This window comes from Lygodium microphyllum, unplaced genomic scaffold (genome assembly GCF_053477565.2).
Source record: "Lygodium microphyllum isolate KBCC unplaced genomic scaffold, Lygodium_microphyllum_v1.1.10 scaffold_67, whole genome shotgun sequence".
In the NCBI taxonomy this organism is placed as follows: domain Eukaryota; kingdom Viridiplantae; phylum Streptophyta; class Polypodiopsida; order Schizaeales; family Lygodiaceae; genus Lygodium; species Lygodium microphyllum.
Genome location: NW_028229550.1, coordinates 393961 through 413759, shown reverse-complemented (window position 1 = coordinate 413759; position 19799 = coordinate 393961). Strand labels below are relative to the sequence as shown.

Below are 19799 nucleotides of genomic sequence, written 5' to 3'. Positions count from 1 at the left end.
CCTTCCACTCTGTACAAAAGATCCAAGTTAATGTATGCATCAGTGGGAAGATTTTCTTCCAGCAGTGTCTTGTCATGTACTTTGGGGCTGAAATATTAAGGGAGATTCTTGTATCACCAGAACCTATAATCTTCCCAATGTTAGACTAAAATGCATCCTTCAATGTACATGTCTTTATTTTATTATAATAGTTTCTCATGAATCACCACGAGTTGTATGGACCTATCGATCCACTTGCTATGCAAATTGTGCATATTGTAGCTAGCACAAAGCTTAGATTCCAAGGCATTATTAGAAGCATATTAGGGCCTAGACATCTTGCTAAAATCAATGCATTTGTGAACCCATTTATCCTTCCCCTCATAAAGTACAACTTAAGTCTAGACGTGTTCATCTTTGTACTCTACTAAGGCAACATGGCATTTCCAAGCTTTTTTTGGCACAAAGGGGAGAAAGCTCTAGACTTTTTGGATGATTTAGAGATGGCATTCCTAGTCACAGGCCGAGATGATGAAGCAACCAAAGTACGGGCATTCTCTTTAGTTCTAAAGGGTAATGCTCAAGTGTGGTATCAAGCTCTCTCAGAGGCTATAAGGGGTAATTGGGAGGATCTCAAGACTGCATTCATTACAAGTACCAAGATATAGAGCCACCTCAATATATTTGGAGACAACTCTTATATCTTCACCAAACCTTACCAGGGGAGTACCAAGCATATGAAGGTATGTTTATAAAATTGTGGGATAAATGGAAAATCTTCTTAGCTGAGGGAGAAAGAGTACTTGATTGCCTTAAGAAAGATTGTTTTCTAGCCGACTCCACCCTCTACTAAGGGAGAAGGTCAAAGGAAAGTTTCCCACATCCTATGAAGAATCAGTCACTTATGCCAGGGAGAAAGATAGAAAATTGAAGTATCAAGCCCAGTTAAAGGGGGGAGTTGAGCCCATACAGGTTTTACCAACCATGCGAAGGCCTAGAGAAATAGCAAAGGCCCCACCTGAACCGGAGATGCCATAGCAAGAGCTCCTACAACGCATCACTAATCAACTTGAAAGCCTTTCATTAAATTTGGTGCAAGGAGTACGCCCCCCTCCCCTCATAAATGAAGGCAATCGAGGTCCAAGGAGATAAGAAAGAGAGTATGTTTGCTATAATTGTGGGGAGACTAGCCATGGTATGTACTTTTGTTCTCATCCCAGGTGTTTTCCAGAAAATGGATTCCAACCAAGAAGGAGGGGACAACAAGTGACACCACCTAGGGAGAGGCTTGTTTCACCGAATCCAGGTCCTCCACTGCCGGTTAAAGTTCTCCAGCATCCTCGACCACTTTTGCAGAGGTGCCGCCCTTGCCTGTCCAACCGCCAGAGAATCATGATGTCAGGATAATTAATTTAGATGAGAGTGACGTCAAAGGGAAGGCCAAAGTAGTAGAGATTGAAGCAATGCCAGTGAAGAAAGCCTGTAGAATTGAGAGAATGAAGCCTACACCACCAAAGGAGGTTGAAAATATGGAAGAGGAGGCAGAGACTTTAAAGGCTGCAAAGACACGCAACAGTAAAAAGAGGAGGGCTAACTCATGCTGACGCATTGAGCCAGATGATTTTTCCCTAGGTAAAGGTATTAGAGCTTATGATTTGCTTGCTGATGTGAGAGATCAAAGACCAAACATTTCATGGCCACAATTACTACATCTATTTCCCATAGTGCGGCGACAATGGTCAAAGATGGTAAGCATTAGACCCATGAAGAATAGACATATGAATGCAATCTTGGCTAGAAAGCTGATGAAAGATATTGTGCCTCTAGTGGAAGCCGAAATCAATGGGCAGAGTGTCAAAGACATATGTGGATGGAGGTGCAGAGATTTCTGTCATGATGGAAAAATTGATGTATCGTTTGGGATTAGAGATAAATGAAACTACTAAATTTGGGGCCAAAATGGCTAACAATGTAGTATTAAATTGTTTGGGAGTTATAAAGAAAGTCAAGGTAAAGGTGTGTGGAGTGCAATTGGAGCTTGACATGTATGTGATGCCAGTGAAGGGGGATGGCTATCCGCTCATTCTCGGGTGACCATGGCTAATGGGAATGAAAGCTAGACAAGATTGGGAGACAGGGGCTTTAGAGCTAAGGCCACAAAAGGGGCTGCAGAAAAAATGGAAGAGCACTATCTACAACATGAAGGAGGGCTGACAGGAGAATCTTGTGTTAAAGACCACCGCTGATGAATGGAGTTCCAGTGAGGGTTGATCATCTATGAACGAGGGAGAGTCTTCTAATGAGGAGGAAGAAAGCTCTCTAGAAGTGATGGGGATTGCATTAAAAGGGCCTTCTAGTAGTGAAATTCCGCAGCAGCTTCCAAAGGTCGAGAAGGAGGGGTTAGAAAAAATGTTGGCTAAGGATCTATCAGTTGAGGAGAAGGCAGCCTACATGGAAGTGGTGATAAAACACTCTGCACTTTTTATTTCTGATTATGAACACATCACAGGTGTAACAACATTACAACATCACATTAATCTAAAAGAGGGAGCAAGGCCAGTGGCGCAGCAACTACGACAGTTGGGAGTAGTTCAACAAAATGCTCTACTCACTGAGGTGCAACGACTTTTGAAGGCAGGATTCATCTATCCAATAGGTGACTTAGAGTGGGTTTCACCTATAGTGGTAACACCCAAGAAGAATGGAAAATGGAGGATTTGTGTGGACTACAAGCCACTAAATGTTGCAACAAAGAGAGAGCACTTTCCTCTTCCCTTTCAGGATGAAATACTCAACGAGGTGGCCGAGCATGAGAGATACACTGTTTGTGATGGGTATTCAGGTTATTTCCATATCCGAATAACTGAGAAGGATCAGCAAAAGACCACCTTCATTATGCCTTGGGGGTGTTTTGCTTACAAAGTAATGCCATTTGGATTAACAAATGCCCCAGCTACCTTCCAACGATTCATGAATTATGTCTTCCAACCATATTTTGGGAAATCCATCAGGGTCTTTATTGATGATTTTTGTATTTATAATTCTAAGGCTCTACATCTAGGGAAGGTGGATGAAGCTTTCAACTGCCTCACATAAATGGGAGGGCAGTTTAACCATGAGAAGTGTCGCATTGATGAAAACAGTGTAACTTTGTTAGGGCATGTCGTAAGTGAGAGGGGCACTGAAGCAGATCCAAACAAAGTTAAGACCCTATTGGCAGTGCTATCACCATCTTCTATGAAGCAACTAACCTCTTTCATTCAAAAGGTGCGATATATGGGATGGTACATTCATCTCCTCTCCCAATTAGTATTTCCACCGCAACAGTCAACCCACTCTGCGGAGCTCCTGTGGATTGACGAAAGCGAAAGGTGCTTTCACGAGGTGAAGAAGACTCTTAGCACCCTTCCTATATTTTTACATCCTTGCTGGGATCAAGAGTTTTTTATCAACCCGAGTTTTGGGAAAGATGCTCTAGGGGTAGCACTAATACAAAAGGATGCTAAAACTGGCGTAATGATACTGGTTTACTTTTCTTGTAGAGTAATGACAGCATCAAAATGAGGGTACAAGATGGTCGAGGTAATGTTTTTGTCTCTAATGTTTGCTGTAAGAAAGTTTTGTCCTTATCTTCTCCCTAGGCTGTTCACAGTGATCACGATAGAAGAGCATTTTTCCTATGCCTTACAGCATATGGATGTTTCAGCTAGAATTGTTAAGTGGATGATACAACTCTAAGAGTTTGACTACACCTTCAAGGTGGAGGATTCTACTCGAGCTTGCCTAGTTGATTTGTTGACCCATAGATGCCATCAAAAGAAGGAAAAAGAGAAGGGAAAGGTAAAAGAGGAGACACCTCCTCTTGAGGAGCTGCCTCGGGTGGAGAATGCCCATACCCTCTACTTCGATGGGGCCTACAAGCGTATTAAAGACAGAGCAGCAGTAGGAATAGTGGTGTTTAGTCCTGAAGGTGACAAAATTTTTGGAGAAGGTATCAGCTTGGAGGATGTCCATTCTAACAATGAGGCAGAATATCAAGCCTTGCTTTTAGGTTTGAGGTGGTGTCTCTCACATGGTATCACTCGACTTAAATTTTTTGGGGATTCTATGCTAATTGTTAAGCAAATGAAAGGAATCTGGGCTTGTAAAAATGATAACTTAGTAGTGAAAATGAGAGAAGCTAAAACTCTCATGAGAAAGCTACAAAAAGTCCAAATCTATTTTGTGCCAAGGCGCACAAATGGCGACGCAAATGCTCTAGCAGCTGAAAAATTGAAAGAGGTAATGGTGGGCATCATTGCAGCAAAGCTTCCCTTATTTCAGGGTAAGTTTCAACTACAAGATGTGCTCTATTTTCTTGAGCATGGTGAGGCACCTACACATATGAGTAAGAGTGAGAAAAGGTGGCTGGCTACTAAGGCCACTAAATACTGCTTGATAAATTATGTGTTGTATTGCAAAGGAAAGGATGCAGTGCTTAGAAGGGTTCCAATAGCAAATGAGCTTATGGATGTGATTAAGAGTTTCCACGAGGGGGTTTGTGGCAGACATTTTTCTCAAGAAATAATGAGCAGGAAGATTCTCCATGCCGATTTTGTGTGGCCTAGTCTACATCGAGATGTACAACATTGGTGCTGCACTTGTGAGATTGCCAAAAGGCGGAACCAAGGAAGCTAGTGCATGAGGAACAAAATCCCATAACTACATATAACCCATTTGAGAAATGGGGGATTGATGCAATAGGGCCACTCCCACGAACTCAGTCTAGCAAGGAATACATCATAATAGGTGTGGACTACATGAGGAGGTGGGCAGAGGCTTCAGCAACTAGTAGGATCACAGCCCAAGAAATAGAAAAATTTGTGTTTGAAAATATTTCTTGTAGGTTTGGCACACCTTTGGAAATTATCTCTGACCGGGGTCCTGGTTTTAGGGCCAATCTAGTAGGGGAGCTAATGGAAAGGCTAAAAATCAAGCACATACATTCTACTCTCTACTACCCACAGTGTAATGGTTTGGTCCAAAAAGTGAATGGGCTGATTTGTAAGATTATTACCAAGCAAGTACACATGCATCCCAAGAACTAGGATAAAAAATTGAGTGCAGCTCTTTGGGCCTATAGGACTTCATTCAGAATCTCACTTGGCTATACTCCATTTCACCTCGTCTATGGCGACAGTTTGCATGTTTTAGTAACCAGTCGAGAGAAGAATCAACATAAGAAGTTAGAGGAAAGGATCTTGAATCTAGAGAGGCTGGAGTTAGACAAAGTAGCAGCAGTCCAACCCTATTCCATGCAAGCTGAAGAGAGAAGGAAGACATTTAATAAGAAGTTAGCTAGCAAACACATAAGGGAAGGATCCCTTTGCTACACTATGATAACCGCTTTGATAATAGAAGGGATGCTAAACTTGTGTTCAAGTGGGAAGGGCCATTCATGGTCATAAGGAGATATCCAAATGGCAGTTATAAGCTAGGTGACATGGATGGGAAGGTTCAATGAAGAGCCACCAATGAGGGGTGGAGTCCTCCTTGCTCTATTGGACCATCATTAGTTAGCTAGAGGCATGAATGCCTCTAGCCTAAGGGGAGGGCTAATGATCCGGGTTTTTTATAACCTGGATTTCTACCACAAAATTTGGCCAAAACCCCTATAAAGAGCTTACCATATCACTTTGGGTTTACTCTTCAAGCACTAGGTATGCTACATTGCTTCTCAATTATGATAACTCTACCAAATGGGGGGAACAAGTTCTTAGGAGGTATGTCAATGTAAAGGGTAAAAGGAATGGTTATCTTAGTAAAGATGGAAATGGATTACAGCTAGGAGTTGAGTGAGTGCATAGATTTTTCAAAGGACTAGCCTCCAACTACACATGGGTTCCGCCTGCATTACTAAGATTTGGAATCTATCACCATCATTAGAGGACACCTCACCCTAGTACACAAGTTAATATCCACATCATGGTGTCATACCTGACTTCCCTAATCAACTGACTTAGCTATCCAAACTGGCCTAGTTGACTCCCCTCTTCCTCATTCACCTAACCTACCCTGGTCACCATAACTTAATCCCTTTTAACCTAACCCTAGTTTCCCCCCTTCTAGCCCCCTTTCCTGCCCCTACCCCACCTTCCACACACAAGCACCTTGTTGCCGATGGTTCTGTGTCTATGCGTGCTCGCGCGGGCATCCAGGTGTGCCTGTGCGTACAGGAGCTGCCCGCGGGTGTTCACTACGAGGACACATGTTTGGTCTTCTTCGTAGGTGGTGCGTGCCGTCCATGAGCACACCCAGACCACCATGGCCTTTTTTAACCCACCCATCTAGCGATGCTCCTGTTCACTTTGTGGAGGAGCCTAATGAGGAAGAAACATATGTCAACCCATGCATATCCTATGACGAGGAGGGCAACCCAGTCTTGATAGACTATCGGCCGGTGTCGGTGATGGCTTTAGGAAGAGCAAGAGGCAGAGGCTTTGGAGGGCCAAGCCAAGAACCAGTCACATGCTGGACTTGTGGCCACCCAAGCCACATTTCATCACGCTGCCCAGAATGAGAACAAGCTAACAAGGACAAAGCAGATCTCCGACGCACAAAGTGTGGAATCACACATCTGTTTCTTGACTATCCTAGGCGGAAGCCATCAACCAGCTTTGCCAACATACCATTGGTGCCTTTGGGGCTTTTTGGAGTGGAAACTTTTGATAGTGAGGATACACCCATCCCACTACATGTTATGACATGAGCTCAAACAAAACATGCAGGCATCTCTTTGCCAGGGCCAAGTAACCTTGACGCAACCTCAATAGGAAATAAAAGCCAGAGGAGACGGAAAAAGAGAACCGATGCAAAGATAACTCTTAAAACCAAGGGAGCGACTATGTTAATAATGGGAAAGAGGGTCACAGACACAAAGGCGGAGACCTCAGCTCCTAAGATAGCCGAGCTAGGGAGTGCCAAGGTAGGGGAATATCCCCATCCCAAACGGCAGCTCGAGGCTATAGCTAAGGTCAAGGAGTGGGTCAAGGATACCCAAAAGCACCTCAAGGATGTTGAACCCATTTTAGAAGATCCTATTGACGATTTCTCCAGCGTGAGTACACCAGTCTCACCTTCAAAACCACAAGCTGTGAGCATACTTGCACCACTGGGGGAAACTCAACACAGCAAGGCCAAGGGGAAACTTGCAAGGGCAAACATAATGCATGGCCTAGAAATGCTAGCCTCAGGGAAAGACAAGAGCCCAGTAGCCTCCTCACAACCTTGTTGTCTACTCCAGTAACTCTAAGCTTGGAAGACCTACTTAGGTAGAATCATTCCTTATGGCAGGAGTTAAAAGACTTGATGGAGGGACACACAGGACTTGCGGGTGTTGATCCGCAAGATCATGTTGCGGTTACACATATCCCAAGTCTAACTCTACACTCATTTCCTAAGTCTTTGTACATCAATGCTTTTTGGGAAGGCACTGAAATGCATGCAGTTTTACCCGTCCTAGCCTTAGGAGATATGACACAAAAAGGAATTGTAGACACAGGCACAGGTGTTAGTGTACTAATCCATGCAGTCTTAGAGGCGTGGGGAAACCCTCCTATAGAGATCGCCACGTTTAACGTCACGTTAGCAAATGGAATGAAGGTAAGACCATTCGGGGTCTTAAAGAATCGGCCAGTAAAGATTGCCAGTGTGCAGTTTTCCATAAACTTCATTGTCATGAAGGGAGTGGATTACGATATACTATTAGGCAGACCTTGGATGAGGAATGTGCGTGTCATTGAGGAGTGGGCCAATGGTTTGATTTTCCTAGGGAACAGAACTAGTGTAGTAAGGGTGGAGATGGACACTTGGAAGACGACCCCTGTTGACCTAGATGCCATCTGAGATATGCTGAAAGGTGATACTGAAACTACCAAACCCTATGGATCACTCACTAAATATATTCCTTGCCCTGAGGATGAGAGGAATTGGATGCACGTTTTGGCAACCATTGACCTACCATTCTCGGATGAGGAAGAACTATATCGGCAGGTTGCTAAAGCCGCAACCATGCCAATTGAGGAGCCAATTGTGCCACTCTGCATGATGGCAGGAAGCTCACTCAACCCAAGCAAACCAGCCTCGTTCCATATCCCCAACAACAAACTAGAGCTTCAGGAAATCGTAGAGTATGTGACCAATAAATTGGAAGGCAACTTGGCTGCTAACTTAAAACCTCTACGTGATCTATTAGCTAAGCCAGAATGGAAATGGACCAAGGTCCACGACCTAAATTTGTTATATAATTGGGCTTTAGTTACTGATGACAAGGAGCCTGGAGAGGAAAGCTTAGTTGATGATGAGCAGTCAGAAGGACAGGACTCTGATGACGGGGAGTATGAGGACTGTCGCTCTACGGGAGAGGAGAGTGAAGAAGAGATAGATACAATAGAGCACGACATGAAAGGAAAAACGATAGAATAAATCATGGCAGACTCGAGGCCTAGGAGAGGAAGGAGTAGTCAGAACGAAAAATGAGTCATGCGAATGGAGTATGACAGATCCTAGCTAGAACACATAGGAGCCGTGGATTACGAGTAGGCTGGAGTGGCACGACCATGGGTAATCCTACTGCTCAAGACGGATGCACCTACTGGACTACGACCCCCCGAGGAAACACCTTCCTCAAGTGACTCAGAGTCAGAAGTCAGCACTGAGAGTGATCCTGAGATACCACAACCTTCTAAAGTCAAACGCACCAAGGGAGACTTGCCAGTCCACCTAAGGCACAGGAGGCTAAAGGAGGAGGCCATGAAGCAAGAAAAGGACTCAGAAGCAGAAAGGCAAAAGAAACCGCAGGATCTACCCAAATGGTTTACAAAATTTAAAAAGGGTGACAGAGTGGTGATTTTGCTAGGTGCAAAAAGACAAGGCCAAACTAGTGAACCAATCGAGGGACCAGCCAAAGTCAAGGAAGTTAACTTGGCTGGGGAAGGTGAAAAGCTAAGGCATGTATTCATTGCAGATGACTTGACGGAGGATGAGGAGACCAAACTTGTTGCACTCTTGCAAGAGTACATTGACGTATTTACCTGGACATTGGATGAACTTAAGGGAGTCGACCCTAGGGTTGTGACACATAATATCCCAATGGTCCCTGATGCAGTGCCAATGAAACAACGACCTTACCCCATGAATCCCAAACATGCCCATGCAGTAAAAGAGGAGATTGATAAACTCATGAGGGCAGGATTCATATATGAGACGAGCACACAGACTGGGTATCACCTATCGTGATTTTCATGAAGAAAAATGGAAAAATCCGAGTGTGCATGAACTACAAGAAAGTGAATGCCGCTACAAAGAGGGATAACTATCCTTTACTTTACACCGAGAACATGCTTGAGAGGGTAGCAGGTAAAGAAGCCTACAATTTTCTGGATGGTTTCTTGGGCTATAATCAAGTGCAAGTGCACCCCAATGACAGGCACAAGACTGCCTTTGCCACGCAATGGGGTGTATTCGCCTACATTGTCATGCCTTTTGGGCTGATGAGCACACCTGTGACTTTTCAATGCCTAATGTGCACTATCTTTAAGGACATGCTTAGGCACAAACTGGAAGTGTTTGTAGACGACTTATGCATACACTCTAGTTGGTCTGAACACTTAGAGAAATTGAGAGTTGTCTTTTAAAGGTGTAGCTTGTACCACCTCTCCTTGAACTCCTTGAAGTGCCAGTTCTGGGTGAAACACGAATGCATCTTAGGGCACGTAGTGTCAAGGAATGGCATTGCCACTAACTTTTCTAAAGTCAGAGTCATTGTTGACTTATCGCCACTCGATAACTACAAGGGAGTTCAGTGCTTCATAGGACACACTGGATATTATCGACGCTTTGTACTAAATTATGCACTAATTGCTAGACCATTGTACAAGCTGTTGATAGTGTTCGAGTAGACTGAGGAATTCCAACATGCATATGAGGAGTTGAAAAAGGCTCTTACTACTGCACCAATCTTACGAGCCCCAGACTGGAACATAACATTTCATGTACACATAGACGCCTCTAAGTTTGCTATTGGAGCCATGCTATTCCAACCTGGTGAACATAACTTAGATTACCCGGTGAGTTTTGCCAGCATGTAGCTCACAGAGACCGAGATGAACTATTCCACGACAAAAAGGGAGGGGTTGGCCATGATATTTGCGGTAAAGAAATTTAGGCATTACTTGTTGGCCACTCCCTTTGTCTTCTTTGTTGACCATCAAGCCTTGCTATATCTTGTGAACAAGCCTTGCGCTACGGGATGCATAGCTAGATGGTTACTCCTTCTACTGGAGTTTGACTTCTCTATGGTTGTACACAAAGGAAAGCAGCATTACATGGCTGATCACATGTCCCGCATACCCACAGGAGAAGCTGCTGGACAAGGCATACCTGATGATTTACTGGATGTTCATCTCTTTAACCTGTCTAGCGAGAGAGAATTGTTTAAAGATGATCTAATGCCGTATTGGGTCGATGACATAGTGCAAGTGCTAGAGAGCGGACTACCTGAGAGACCCATTGAGAAGGCCAGGTCGAGAAGACTTATCCTGAAAATTCAGCCATACCAACTGATAGCCAGCGAACTCTACAGGTTGGGACAAGACGGTTTATTGTGCAGATGCGTATGTGAGCACGAGATGCACGATGCATTGAAAGAAGCACATGGCGGAATCGCTGGAGGACACTTTAGCGGGGACACAACAGCTCGAAAGGTGCTACAATCCCAACTATGGTAGCCCACCCTTTTCCGCGATGCAGCTAGATTCGTAAAGCACTGCGATGAGTGCCAAAGGACCAAAGTGCCTGTGTGAAAAGACAAGATGGAGTTGACCCCTGTCATAGCTCGACAACCCTTTGAAAAATTGGGCATCGATTTTATTGGACCTATCAGTCCTGCGGCACAATATTCCCAAGCTTGCTACATTATAGTGGCAACCAATTATCTAACGAAGTGGGCAGAGGCAAGGGCCACAAGGAAGAATGATGCTAGAACCACCGCAAAGTTCTTGTGGGAGCAGGTCATTTCACGGTTTGGCTGTCCAATCGAACTTGTAAGCAACCAAGGAACGCACTTCATTAATGAGGTGATTTCCCACCTGCTCTCTACCTTCCTAATAATTCATTGGAAGTCCTCTCCCTATTATCCTCAGGCTAATGGCCAAGCCGAATCGACAAATAAAATCTTAGTCAACATGCTTACAAAGGTAGTGTCTACTTCAAGAAGTGGCTTGGACAACAAGCTAATGGCGGCCTTGTGGGCCTATCACACAGCTTATTAAACGGCTGTAGGACAGACGCCTTTCAGGCTGACGTACGGAACTGAAGCCATTTTACCCTTAGAATTCTTCATCCCTAGCTTAAGCATAGCAGTCCAGGAGTGTCGGGAGGGAAGAGAGGCTTGGACCAATCACTTAGTGGAGTTAGAGCGCCTAACGGAGACCCGACTCCTCGCCACTCGCTCTCTGATTTGTGAGAAGGCTCGATGAAAGATGTGGTTTGACAAGCATGTCAAACAGTGAGACTTTGAACAAGGGGACCTTGTTCTGCTATACTCTCTAAAAGGACATAAACAAAAGATGAAGTTTCGGGGGCTAGGGCCTTTCAGAGTACGCATGATTGGTAGAATAGGGAATGTTGAGTTAGAGACACTTGAAGGCGAAGAAATAGGCTTTTTTAATGGCAGCCACATAAAGAAGTACTATCCTCCTTCCCATCCATTACATGAGTCGCCCATGCTAGAACCCCCAATGAATGTCTGCATGGCTACTATAACCGACCTTATAGATCAGGACGAAGAAGCAGTGGCACTGGCGTATCTACGAATCACAGTCACAGCGGGAGCGATGTATTCTTTCGATGCCTTGATTGATGAAGGTGCCGACTACAACATCTTGACGCATGACCATTGGACACGCATTGGTCAACCGAAACTACAGCCCACTAATGCCAAACTCACCCCGTTTGGGGGTAATGCTTATTCACTCTTAGGGAAGTGCAAGATAGTCATTTCTATCAAGTCTGAAAGTTTACCAGCTTTCTTCCATGTGTTGCCTGACACTAAAGGAGCCGGTATATGTCACTATTAGGTCGTACTTTCAAGAAGCAAACGAACTGTAATGTGGATTACAACCTAAACCACATTCATCTTGCTATAGGAAATGTGCGTATAGTGACAACTTTCAGCAAGGGCTGTCCTCACTCCTCCACCATTACGAAGCCATCGGTAGAAACCCCTATGACCACACTTCAGCCCAAGTCTAAACAGAAGAAAACTAAGGCCTCATGCAAGGATCTCAACCCTAGGCCCAAACCCACCAAGAGTGCTTAGAAGGCCAAGGATTCCAAGCTTATATGGGTGCCAAAACGGCAAACACCACATCCGGGTAGACCACCCAAACATGATTCTAAACGCCAAAATAATCAGCCATCACGGCCTGAGAGGCAATCTAGACACTATCGACTGAGACACACAACCACGCTGCGATGGATCCCCAAAGATCTTTTGCGAGCACAAGGATACTACGAGGGAAACCCCTGGATTTGGGTGCCTAAAAATGGCAAGTTTCAAAGCTCATCTACAAGCAATCTCACCCCAGTGAGGGAGGCTTGCACACATGGTGCCCAGGGAATAGTCAGCAAACCATTGCCCGCCGCTGTGGCTAGTAAGCCCCAGCTCATCTATCGACCAAAGCAAACGCCACAATCCTTAGACTTACCTAATCCAAAGAACTTAAATACCCCCATGACTGCTCACTCAGAACCCAGCACAACTCCCATGCCCCCAGAGCTTCCTACAACACTTCAAAGTGCTTCGAAGTGCAAAACCAGACCTGTGACACCAATGTTGGAGTCACCACTATCCAGTCCATTTGCACCATTCCCACCACAGCACGTCTTAAACCTTCCTACGTTGTCAAAGAGTTTATTGTTCATAATATAAATCATGGGATTCTTATGAACATAGAAGAGCTTCACTGGAAGTTATATGAGAAATTTGCATACAAAATTCAGACATTGTTATCCAATAACCACCTTAGTTATACAAGTTCTTTTGTATTTAGCATATAATTTTCAGTTATACCATGTATACTTATGAAAAATAAGTCTATGGAAACCTACAACTTGGACATCTGGAAGAAATTGACAGTCTGCAGGATAAATCACATTAATTCAGGCACAAAAATATGGTCAGAACCCAAGAAAGATGCCAAAAAATGCCAAAAGGCCACTAGGTCCACATGGGACGTGGAGTAACAGACTTAAGTGACCAGCAAGTGACCTAGGCTGGTCAAAAAGTAACCAGGGACTGAGCAGGGAGTAGCCCGCGTTTTTCGGTGCAAAATGTGGGCTGCACTATCTGAGGCAAACTGGAGAGAGCTAGAGCTATGGTGCATGAAATGGAGCATGCAAACTGAAGATCAACAGGCCCAACTACTGAATATGTAAATATGGTGAGAGCTCCACTGCTCTGCCTCTTTGGTCTGACAAAAATGCATCCTGAAACAGTCTATAAAAGAGGAAAATCTGAGAGAAGAGGATTGAGCTTGCTCTTATGCACGACTTTTCTCATCTTGTTTACCTTATTCTTGGTCCAATGAAGCCGGACTTGTACCCAAGTACTTGAGTAACTTTGGGGCAAGCAAAGGGTGAGGATATTGAAGACTTATGGGCTATTATGGGCTGAAATAACCAGTCATAAATAGGGAAACCCACTGATATGGTCCATTTTTATGAGCAAAAATGGGATTTTTATGGTTATAATGGATGGAAATGACCTCTTTTCTTCAGGACATTATTCATGAATGATTAGAAGTGCTTCCTCTTGAGTTTATGCACTCATTTTGAACTTGATTATGGGCTGGAATTTTTTGTTTTAAAACAGGGCTGAAGCTAAAATTATACTTTTTCAATTCATTTCATGTATCTTTGGCCCAAATCTTGGATGCATTTGAATCTATCAACAATATACTTGAACCAAAGGGTTGCAATCCATCTATGTATTTGAAATAAATGCCATTAGAGCTTGCATTTGACATTCATAAATAAATTGAGAATCTGAAAATATTCTTTATGATATGATGTATGTATCCAAAGGCATTTGATGTAATCAAGATAGACTTATTCCTTTTGTTCATGTATGCTAAGTACATAGTGAAAAGGCTTGAACTCTTCTACCATACCTAAATCATTTCTAAATCCCGGATCTTATTAAACCCCAAACCATTTTCCCTTTCCGAATCTTGAATCCTAAACTCTTTTTCTGCACTAAAAGCCCCGGTGGTAGACCTTCAACTCTTAATGCGACGACAGTGGTGAACCCGACATGAAGGTCCGCTACAGAAGAAGAAGTCCAATGGGAGAATCATCAAGTTCGGGAGGAGATGCTTTGCAAAAGTTGGCTCATCTAATGCAAGAGAGCCAACAACAACAACTGCAATTTCAGCAGCAATTGCAATTACAACAACAATGGAGACAAGAAGAAGAGCGGATTGATGCTACTGCCATTAAGACCTTAGAAGCAGTTGGGCATGAGCTCAAGCAATTTAATGGGAAAAATGTGTCCTCTTTTATCCGCCTCTACACTGATAAGATGGTCTTCTTTGGAGTTCCTCAACATGCCTGGAGCCGTTACTTTGTCCGCCTAGCTGTGCATGGTCTCCAGGACCGAATTCATGGTCTTTTCCAAAAAGATGCTGGATGGACTATGTTCAAGAAGGCTCTTCGAGAAGAATTTTTCCTTGAAGATTCTGGCCTTATGACAAAGAAAGTTTTCATCGAATGGGTCAAAAGGCCCAATAAGGGTCTAACCGCTACTGCTCTTCATCGAGAATTTGAAAGCAAATTTTCCCAACTAGATCCTCATGACCAACAAAGTATAGAAAGTCAAAAGATTGAATTTTTTTAAAAGGCTGCAGATTCTTCTCTTCAGGAGAAATTGACTGACCGACTTGAAGACCCTGACTCTGAGTCGGGATTGAAGACTGCTTGGAGTGATGTCACTGAAGCAGTTAATATGATTGCTTGAAGAGAGAGATTGCACCTAAGATGGGGATCAACCCCTGCAACAACTGAATCTATGAAGGAGCCTGTTCCAGTTTCTCTACCTCCTGTCTCAAAGGCCGAGCAATCAAGAAATTCTGATGTTCCTTCTCCAAAGAAGGATGTCATGGATGAGCTAATTAAAAGCATGCGGGATCTCCATCTTAATTTAACAGAAATTAATTCTAAAGTAGAAAGGATTGATGTAAAAGTAGAAGAAAGGGGTCGGTCAACTGCCTAAAGGCCTGCACGAGAAGGCTTCAAAAGATGCTGCATTTGGTGTGATAGCCTTCAGCATGACAAGAGGGAGTGCGGTGCATTCCATGAAGCTGAAGCACAAAAATTAGTCTTTTGGAAGGATGGTAAAATTCATGCAACCGAAACTAGGCTTCCTCTTGAGCCAAACTTCGGCACTGGTGGCATGAAGAAAAGATTGGAGGATTTGGCAACAAGAACGGCCTATGCAGCTGTTGATACTGCAACTTATGGGTTGCAAATTGAGCCAACTAATGAAATTGTTAAAGCATGTAAAACTAATGCAAAATCTAAAGTGTGGACGCAGGCCTTGGAACGCATGGAGCAAGGCAAGGCAACTAAGGATGATTTAACCACTGCTAGTCAATGTATTCGAGAGAGAACCGGATGGTCCGAGCCTGTGGATTCATTTTTAGCTTTTGCCCAGTTAGCTGAAATTAATAATCAAGAAGCCGCGATAAAGGAAAAGAGAATAAGAGATGAAGATGTTGCCGGTCCTTCTTCTTCAGGACCGACTAAACGCATAACAAGAAGTAAACCAGATCAACAAAAGGCTGCTGAAAATCTGCCGCCACCATAATTTGACATGGGAGATGCCCCTCAAGTAAAGAAGACAAAAGAAAAAAGAAAAAGCAAACATCCCAGTTACAAGTTGTAGTCTAACATAGAGACCGCAACGAATCTTAAACGGATCCTAGAAGAAAGGATTCTTAGAAGTAGAATTGAATTTACATTAGGAGAAATTCTCGGTATTGCAAAACGAGGATTTCATGATGTAATAATTGATGTAATTAAACGAAAAAGACAATATGCTGGTGAGGAAACTGAAGAATTTGTACATGTTTTTTTGCAAGTATTTCATGTGTATTTGCAGGATGAAGAGAAACTGAAAACTCAAGGGATTCGATTGGAGGCAATCAAAGAATTGATTGCAGCCATAGAAGCCAAATATGAAGACATTTATGAAGCAGAAGCTAAAGAAGCCATAATGGTGAGAACTTCTCAATCTAAAGTGCAGCCCATGCATAAGAAAGAGACTCTTCTTCACAATATGCAAGAAGAAAGTGAAACTCACGTTATTCCTAGTAGTCACTATTCCTGTACCCATTGGGCAAGGGCGACTACTAAAACTGTTGTTAAAATCGGTGAGAAAGAAACTCCATGCATTGCCCTTATAGACCATGGTTCGAAAATTAATGTTATGTCAAGAAGTCTCTATGAGAATGGTGGATGGCCCATTGATGTGGACCTAGGATGGCGCATGAAGGCAGCCAATAACTCTTCTGGCAATCTTTATACAGCATGTCCTTATGTACAAGTTACTATTGGTAATGTAAAAGATGAATTTCATTTCTTTGTTCAAGATTCCTACAGTTGTCCTATCATTCTTGGACAACCATTTATTTCCGAGTCTCGTTTCGAGACAAAGGCTCTTGATGATGGTTCATCATATGCTCGGATAAGAAGCAAGGATAATGATAAAGCTGTTCAATTCCTAACTGTGTGTGTTAATCACCATCAGAATAGGGATCGATTAAGAGATCATCCTGTTCCTCCTAATGCCCAAGAATTTAAGGGTTTTCCAGTAGCGCTGTTATAAGTGGAGGCTATGGCAGTGCAACATGTCACAAAAAATTGCCTCCACATATGAAGGAGGCAAGGCCAAAAGCTGATTTGCAGGTTTTTTCAGCTAATAGTGTGGGCTGTTATAAATAGTTTTCAGCCATGAACAGGGGTGAAAGAAAGTATTTGAGTCATATGGAGCAAGAGCTGAAGCAAATTGATGTTTTACCTAAAGATGAAGAAATTTCAGGACTATTTTATGGGCTGAATTATAATGATACAATGGCTGAAATTTATACAGTCGTTCATGCAGAAATCAAGCTGAAAATCAGTCCATACAGGTATGTACATTGGATATGTATGAAATAATTCAAGAATTTGCAGATTATGAAGCTTTTGGACAGCCAAACAAGGATGAAGCAAGAGTAGAAACAAAGTATAAAATAGTTAATAAGAAGGTCAAGCCGGTAGCTACTCCTCTACCACCTGAAAGCGAAGGACTGGCAAAAATGGTATCCAAACAACCAAGCCTTCGTGATCCTAAAGATATTGGTCACCAATTTACAGTAGAAAGTCTACAAAAGCTGAAAATTGGTGAAGACTCTTTTCTCTTGCCGGCTGAAAAGCAAATCTTCATGCAGATGTTAAAGAACCATGGTAAAGCTTTTTCATTTCAGCCACATGAAATTGGCTGTGTGGATCCAAGCATTGTGGCACCAATGGTAATTTTTACGGTCCCACATGTGCCTTGGAATCTTAAACCAATTCCGGTTCCAAGGGCTCATTTGCCTAAGTTATTGGAACTTTTAAATGAAAAGATTAAAATGCAAACATTGGAGCCATGTTCAGCTCCATATTCCAACCGTTGGTTTACCGTACCTAAAAAGAATGGATCTTTACGATTCATTCAAGATTTACAACCCGTCAATAAAGTCACTATTAGAAATGTTGGATCAGGACCAATTGTGGATGAGTTTGCTAAAGCTTTTACAAGCAGGGCAATCTATTCTATGGGAGACTTATATTCAGGCTATGACCAATTTCAGCTTGCTTTGGAAAGCCGTGACATCACCACAATGAAGATGCCTCTTGGCCTAGTCCGCATGTGTACTCTACCTCAAGGGGCTACGAATTCAGTAGCTCACATGATGAATGCTATGCATAAAGTACTGAGGGATTTTATTCTTCAAGTGACTCTTCCTTTTCTTGACGATGTTCCAATCAAAGGATGTGAAGTTCATGAGAAAAATGAAGAACTCAATGAACTTGGATGTCGAAAGTTTGTCTCTAATCATATTAATGATTGTGTTCAAATCTTGTCTAAATTGGAAGAAGTCCATCTTACTCTTTCAGGAGCTAAATCTGTTTTTGGAGTCGAAGAAGTCCTTGTGGTCAAACATATGTGTGGTCCATATGGCCGAAAGCCTTCTCCATCCAAAATAGATGCTATCGGCAAAATGCAAGAAGAATGTACAAACGTTTTAGAGGTGAGAAGATTTCTTGGTGCATGTGTCTTCTACCTTATTTGTGGCAGCCAGAATATCTGCTGCTCTTCCCGTAACCGGCCCTTCTTGAATAACATGCGTATGAGCAACAACAGCTATGAAACCATCAATGTGGCACCCAAGGTCAATTTTGACTGTCATTTTCTGAAACAGTAGTCTTTCATTTGATGACTCAAAACACCCTCAACAATCTTGCAGTTATAAGCAGCAACGACCTTATGCCGAGCATCAGTCACCTCCTTGTTCTTTCTTGCCCATTCGAGCTTCCTTTTTTTCCCTAAAAATCTTATCCTCGATGCTTTTCTTCACCATCCTCTGTTCCTTCCACAATAGCTCCCCTTTTTTACTAGAAAAACGGCCGCCTTTTTAACCATAAAAGCGGCCTTCTCCCAATCAAGCACTCCATCCGCAGTATTCCTGCCCGTGCAAGGAGGTCTATCATAGCCACATAATGCTTCAAGTCTAGACATAATCCTGAATATGTATGAATACCATTGAGATACTCAATGCCTTTGTCAACAAAACTGGAATGACTGCAAGCATTCCGGAGTGAAAGAAATGTGAATCCATTAGGAATTATACCAGCTGGCTGCATTTCATAAAACATTTGTAGGCTTGCTAGACTATTTCCTTCCTGCACATAGCCATCAATACACGCACTCCATGCTACAACATCTTTCTTCCGCATTCCATTGAAGACGGCTTGAGCATCAACCATACATGAACAATCACCATATGTGCAGATAAGTGCCGTTCCAAACTCAGGAAGCAGATCATAACCTGCAAAAACTATATCAAAATGAAGCTGTCTGCACATCTCCACACTTCCAGTGGTCCTGCAAGCTGCTACTGCAGATAAAATTGTGATATCATTCAAAATCACATCTTCAGCTTTCATTTTGAAGTACACTTGCAAAGCTTTATCTACTTGACTGACCTCTAGATAGGCAAAAAGCAAAGCATTCCATAACACAACAGTGTGCTCAGACAACCCATCAAACACATTCTCTGCTTCTACAATGCTTTCACATTTGCTATACATAGACACCAGGATACTACAAATATAAATGTCTGATGTGAATCCTTTCTGAAGGGCATCAACATGTAATGCTTGTCCAATTTCCAGAGACTTTTTTGAGTTATTCGGCCCTTTTCTTCTTGGATTGCGCATTCTTGGAGTGCGATCACTATTGTCTGCTCCACTCGGTTGACACCTTCAACCTGCATGTGCCCATAAAGTTGTAAAGCCTTCTCTCCTTGGCCTTCCTCTGCATAACCCGATATCATCACATTCCATGTCACTATGTCACACTTGGATAACCTATTAAACACATGTTCGGCTTCCACAATGCTTCTGCACTTGCCATACATACTAACAATGGTGTTGCCAACAAAACTATCTGAAAAGAAACCCTTCTTGTGAGAATC

General features: G+C 43.0%; 1 protein-coding gene across 1 annotated transcript; it reads right to left on the bottom strand.

Annotated features, from left to right (window-relative positions):
* Window positions 1–18717: 18717 nt before the first annotated feature.
* Window positions 18718–19542, bottom strand: LOC148008817 (pentatricopeptide repeat-containing protein At2g02980, chloroplastic-like). Its single transcript, XM_087674006.1, has one exon. It carries the CDS (start codon window positions 19540–19542, stop codon window positions 18718–18720), a length of 825 nt encoding a protein of 274 aa, XP_087530132.1.
* Between the last annotated feature and the right edge of the window lie 257 nt (window positions 19543–19799).

Coding starts and splice junctions, on each gene's coding strand:
- LOC148008817 (XM_087674006.1), bottom strand. CDS start 19,542: ATGCGCAATCCAAGAAGAAAAGGGCCGAATAACTCAAAAAAGTCTCTG.